Source organism: Adiantum capillus-veneris, chromosome 16 (genome assembly GCF_014529385.1).
Source record: "Adiantum capillus-veneris isolate H3 chromosome 16, ASM1452938v2, whole genome shotgun sequence".
In the NCBI taxonomy this organism is placed as follows: Eukaryota; Viridiplantae; Streptophyta; class Polypodiopsida; order Polypodiales; family Pteridaceae; genus Adiantum; species Adiantum capillus-veneris.
Window position 1 is genome coordinate 88,422,551 of NC_140946.1, and position 6,020 is coordinate 88,428,570.

Genomic DNA, 6,020 nt, shown 5'->3' on the forward strand with positions numbered 1-6,020 from the left:
GCAAATTCCAAAAATATTCCTCCCTCTATAACTCTCAATGCTCACTCACCCTTATGGAGTCTTCTCGTGACACTCTCTTCATATGACAAGGCCATGTCTCATCTTTCATTCAAATTTTTGATCACTTACTCACTTCTTCCCATTTACCAACGCACGGGACAAATGCAACATGTTGAGAGGCAACCTAGAAAACAAGATTGATAACTCCATAATGATAAATAAACCAACTATCTGTGAGTGCGCCTGTGCGTGGATGCGTACGTGCGTGCACGGTGCGGTGCATGCATGGAAGGGGAAGAGCAGGAGACTAATGTGGGTGGAGAAACCTCTGGAACTAGTGAGTGAGGTGCTCCTTATTCATATCTGTATAATGAATAAGGGTATGTACATGTGGGTGGGTGGTCAAACACTGAACATCCAACCTGGGCAAAATACGTAGTGCCTTTATCCCAACAAACTCCCAGTTAAAGACAATGCGTTGATAAGTGAGGCCTACTAGCTAGACTACTAGTATGTACAAGAAACTAGGTGAGAGACTCTCTCAACCTATGCCCACTGGCTCACTCTATCGATCTACATACGGACGTATCGGCTCTGGTGGTAGGCGAGTGTGCGTACCCATGCTAGAGCATGCATGTAAATCTCATAGACTACTCTATATGGTCTGTAAAATTCCATGAAGCGCCATGCTAGTGTCAGTCATCATACGACTGATTAGACCTGCTGCAAATGCTTCCACTGCAGCTGCTAGATCGAGCCTCGACACTAACAAGTTGAACATGAGATGCCCGATGCTGACAAAAATCTATGAAAACCTGGCTGTACTCACCTCCCTTGTGCTATCTGCAATCACTACATCGTCGGGACTATCCATTACGTATGGATGTGTCAACATGAACATCAGGAAGACTACATCCCTATCACCCATAGGCAAAATTGTGCATCCTGGCACCAACTCATCATCCTCTAACATGAGCATATCAAAGAAATCCATATCTTTCAGCTTTGTCTGTCTCTCTAGGGAACATACCTGCTCTACCTTTGTCTGACAAGACCTGTTGTGTCTCACTAGAGCACTTCCACTCTATCTTTATCTTTAGAGAGTCTACTGGCACGTCATGCACAGCTAAATTTTATGTCTCATGAGCATGGTGGAGCTCACCTACGAAAGAGACACGTCTCGTCTCTCCCTCAAAGCATGCCAGCAACAAAACCAAGACTATGTCATCTCGAACCTCAGACACATGCATAGGATATACCAGGCTATTGCGGGCTCCTCTAGAAATCACTAATGAATCACAATGCATTTGGAAAAACTTCTCTCTAAACAGTATCTGACAACCAAAGTCTGCTAACTATCTCACTGAGATCAAGCTATGTCTCAGCTGAGGATCGTAGCGCACATGTCGTAGCGTGTATGATGCACCATTGGGCAATTAAAAACAAGCGTCTCCGTTACCCTCTATGTCAAACACCGAACCATTGGCCAAGTGTACACAGCCAAAACTACCACTAGAAAAGGTGCTAAACCAGTCATGATGCGGTGTGACATGAAAAACTGCATCATCATCTAGCAACCAACATGGAGAAGTGTCATTGCTCAAAGACATGTAATCAAGAGGAACGCTAAAGGAAAATGTGACATCACCTTCATTACATATAAAGCCAGTGCTTTACCATGTGTCAAAACCTCAAGTGCACCATGCATAGATCTTTGCTATTGTCTCATATGCCTAAACCAATAGCGCCTAATGTGCCATGTGTGACCACAATTCCAATATCGTACGTATCAGCAAGAACGAGACCGTCGTCTCTCAACGTCACACATGTTTCCTGCCATAAGTGAACGCCAAAATGGAAACAAAGTGGGAGATCACTTGGCCACTACACAATCATGAAAACCATGACCAATAATATCAAAACCAATGCTCATATATGCATAAAACAACTCCACAATTTTCTATCTACAAGCATAAACTGGGACAAACTCCTCAATCAAGCGTAAAGCGCATAACCATATATGTAAGTAGAGATCAAACTAGCTCAAAATACATCCCACAAGAGAAACTGGCTGCACAAATTTGTAAAAACTTTGAAATGTGTGACTGTAGCCACACAAGCATACGCAATCCTCACTCCTGCGAGAGTGGATACAAGAACACCAAACTGTGTCCAAGCTGACAAAACTTGTCAAAGTGAGAGTAAACACTCGATCACCGTCAAAGTGGGAATATATCAACCATTATGCAAGATGTCATAACAGTGCAAACTTTTATGGCAAGAAGACCGGGAAAAATGAACAGAATTTCCTTTGCGGAATGAGTCAAAACTCAACGCAAAGTACAAGCCAAAAAACTGCAGATAACTGCCAGAGTGGGAGTGAACTTGACCACTAAAACATCAGAGAGTAAACTCCAAATACGCATAACCATGGCAAGAATTTGAGAAAAATCTAGAAGAGTTTCCTCTGAAAACTAAGCAAAAGCTCAAAAAATCTCACCAAATACGCATGAAAATAGACAGTGTCTCAGTAGCAAAATCCACAAATGGCATACATAGCACTACCAAAACCTTGACAAAACAACTCACTCCTAATCGAGTGGCTCTATGGACGTATACCTGTCCAAAAACACTTGTAAACTTGCGACCTGCGACTTGTGAGCTAAGGCTAGCTCAAACTGTATCCGCATATTGTATACATGGCATGAAACTGCACAAGACCGTGCCTAAAGCTCTCTGAAATGCTCCACACAATCGTACATGAGCACTACATGTGTTGCATCAGCTGTATTGCAAAGACTGTGCAAACTGTGAGCAAAACAAATGGAAAATTGGCACACACTACCTCATTGATCGGTAAACTTGTGGACTGGAAACGCCATCCAAGATCCAAGTGCGCTCAAGGAAAAAAAAAAACCTACTCTAGAATGGTACGTCAAAGCGATATATGTCGGTATGTATCGTCGAAGCCAAAAAACTGGGAAGTTTTCGAAGTCGAAATGCCCTGGAGACTATGTCGAAGCCGACGGGCCGCTCCAAAATGGGTACTAGAGAAGAGCCGATGCCGCTCTTGCTCTATGGTCTCCTACTGTGTCGAGGTCGGAAAAAAATCATTGATGTCATCTTTTGCCGCCAAGCGAAAGTACACTAGCCAAATAGCCGCCTGATCGGTGTCAAAATTGATACACCAAGCTAATGTCAAGGGTCAAGGCCGAGTCGCCGTGAGTCACTAATTCTGAGGAGAACGCCAAAATGCCAAGAAAACCGTCAAAAACCGTGTCAAAACTGATGCCAAGGAGTAGAAGAAAATCATCAAAACAAAATCGGACTAATGTCCACGCTTACTCACCCGTACTTGCAAACGCCTGTGCCTGTGTGCATGAGCGCATGCCAAAAGTGCTCTCTGTCTACCTCTCACCTGCTTGCTATCTCTCTCTCTCACTCGCTCTCACTCTCAGCTGTTTCTCAAGCGGGGTCGAGGAGTCAGGGGGACGCTCGAGGGCGCTGAAGATCGAAAAACTCCGTGGGACCGCTCCTTTGACTGTGAGTCGATGAACGGGGGGATGTGTGTGCACACACCCTTGCACACAAAAATTGATTCTCTGTCGAACCGCAGAACGCACTTCAGACGGACGGAGGAGGTGGAGTATGTGTGTGTGTGTGTGTGTGTGTGCGCGCGTGTGTGCGTGCGTGTTCAAACACTACCACAAACCTCCTAAGTCTTTACCAGCACTGCTCTTCCTCTGCTTGATTGATGGCTGCTCCCGCTTTGCTGAGTTTGGCTGCTGCCCCGATTATGCTTGCTCGACTGCCTGCCTTCCCAAGCTTGGATAAGATGCCCCCTTTTGCTTTGCATATCAACCTGATTATGGTTCAATTTCCCTAGCCTTTCCCCCATCCAAGCTTGGTCCGAGAGCTCATGGCCCTGCAAATGCCTTGCTAACTCTGCCTCGATTGCTGCCGTGGCTGCTTGAAATTTCCAAGCTTGCAAGCCTTCCAGGCTTGTCGATTTACCTGTCCGGGTGTGTGTGTCTCGTTGTCCTTCAAGCCAAGCTTTGCACACAAGCCTTGTATTTTGACTCTGGCTGCACGGTGACCTGCTTGAATGTTCCTCTGTGCCGACCTGCCTACAGAGCTTTTCAAAAAAGCTCCAAGATTCCACCTCTTCTACAGATCTCTATTTCTTGCACTGATTCCAGAGAATCTTCAAGATACCTCACACGACGCGAGAGGGACTGCCCACGCCAAGAAGCCGAGATCTCACCAATCTCGCTCGCGGATCCACCGCAAATCAACCCGATCCAGTGCCGCGAAGCACCGAGGTCCATGGGAACTCCGTTGTCGCTGAGAGACCGCTGCCGCCGCCAAGCCACAGCACTGATACCACTTGTGAATGCGTGAGTGCACGGATACGTGCATGCATGCATGGTGAGGTGCATGTAAGGAAGGGGAAGAGCACGAGACCGATGAGGGTGGAGCAAACTCTGGAACTAGTGAGTGAGGGGCTCCTTATTCATTATACATTCATATATGTATAATGAATAAGGGCATGTACACATGTGGGCGGACAGCCGGACATTGGACGTCCGGCCCGAGCAAAAGGCGTAGCACTTTTATCCCAACACTATCTTTCCCCTTTGGAATCTCTCTCCCTCCCTCCCTCCCTCTCTCTCTCTCTCTCTCTCTCTCTATTGCTTGATTTCGTTCAATGCTAAGTCTCTTCGGAGGGAGGGAGGGAGGGGGAGAGGAGAGGGAGAGGGAGAGGACACAGACCATGAGTCATGGGCAATGACATGCCAGCTTTCAAAATGTTTCAAAGACAGCAAGAACTAGGTTACTGAAAAGATGAACATCCATTAATAATAGAAAACATTACATTCCATATTGCTTGGAGTACATTTTAGCCGCACTTTATATGGTACACCACTACATTTCATTCCATATTACTTGCAGTACATAAGGCAACATTTTATATGGTGCAGCTGCAACATTACATAGGCTATTACTTGCACTACATAAGGCAATACTTTATATGGTGCAATTGCATTCATCTTTTGGAAGGCCCGGTAGTTGTAGTAGTCAAGAGAGAGTTCACCGCGCGTCCTAGCTGCTCCTTGAGTCTTCCCTCATCTTCTTCCGTGATAATTCCAACTTTCTTCGAGCAACTGATAGCAAATTGACCCCTCTTATTTAAGTTTAGCAACAAGCGCATGTTGATTTCGTTGCGGAATTGATGAAGGCAATACATATCTGTCATTGTCTTGAAAGCCTCTGAAAACCACTGTTTTCCATACATGGCCCCTCCATTGGGAATGGTCTCCATTGCATCCCAAGCTGATTTGATTTTGTTCTCAAGATCACCATACATTGTGGGAGTAGTAGACTGACAAGTTCTTTGATAGCTTTTGGGAGATTTGTGACAAAAAAAATGAAGCAAATACCAAATTTATAGCCTTTGGGAGACCATTAATTTAATAATCAATAAACTATTACTGATGTAACACCACAACAGCAAGTTACTCTTTGACACAATCAACAAAAAAATTGCAAAACTATGCACCATAATGTTTTAATTGAATGGGCATAGCCAAAAATGGTAGTAGGGTCCTCTTCCTAACATTACTTGCCAAAAATTTAAAAAAACGGCAAATGCTACGGATCTATAGCTGGATAGGTTCTATCCTGGCTAAGTGCATTGAATATATCAACATCAGATAGAACAGGCTAATGGATAAGCATGTTCTCATTTTGGCTAAGCCCTAGTGCATGCAAAAATATATATATATATTTGTATGCAAGATATGGTTTGTGATTTTTCACCTAATCCATGAAGTTTGGGCATGTCCACGACGGCTCCTTGCAAATACAAACATTGTATAATTTGACATGACCATCTTTTTTGTGGGACTCTACTTTGAACACCTCATGCAAACCATCTACCCCACATATCTCCTCTATCACCTTTGTCTTCATCACTAGCACACGGCTGATCTTGCAAGTAGCATCTCCGAAAATGGATG

The 6,020-nt window shown here is 44.6% G+C and overlaps 1 protein-coding gene across 1 annotated transcript; it reads right to left on the minus strand.

Moving 5' to 3' along the window:
- Positions 1–390: 390 nt before the first annotated feature.
- Positions 391–4,477, minus strand: LOC147439408 (uncharacterized). The gene is made up of 4 exons (XM_086484309.1): positions 4,216–4,477; positions 3,863–4,127; positions 3,713–3,785; positions 391–3,602 (listed from the first exon to the last, which is right to left on the minus strand). The coding sequence occupies exons 1-4, from the start codon at positions 4,437–4,439 to the stop codon at positions 3,484–3,486; spliced, it is 681 nt and encodes a 226-aa protein (XP_086340435.1). The 5' UTR covers positions 4,440–4,477; the 3' UTR covers positions 391–3,483.
- Positions 4,478–6,020: the final 1,543 nt, after the last annotated feature.

What these genes read in the sequence shown, in the direction of transcription:
- LOC147439408 (XM_086484309.1), bottom strand. Translation starts at nt 4,439, where the DNA reads ATGCACCTCACCATGCATGCATGCACGTATCCGTGCACTCACGCATTC. An exon ending in TCCCTCTCGCGTCGTGTGAG is followed by an intron (nt 4,128 to 4,215) that starts GTATCTTGAAGA and finishes AAAGCTCTGTAG; the next exon opens with GCAGGTCGGCACAGAGGAAC. An exon ending in TGCTGGTAAAGACTTAGGAG is followed by an intron (nt 3,603 to 3,712) that starts GTTTGTGGTAGT and finishes GCGGTTCGACAG; the next exon opens with AGAATCAATTTTTGTGTGCA.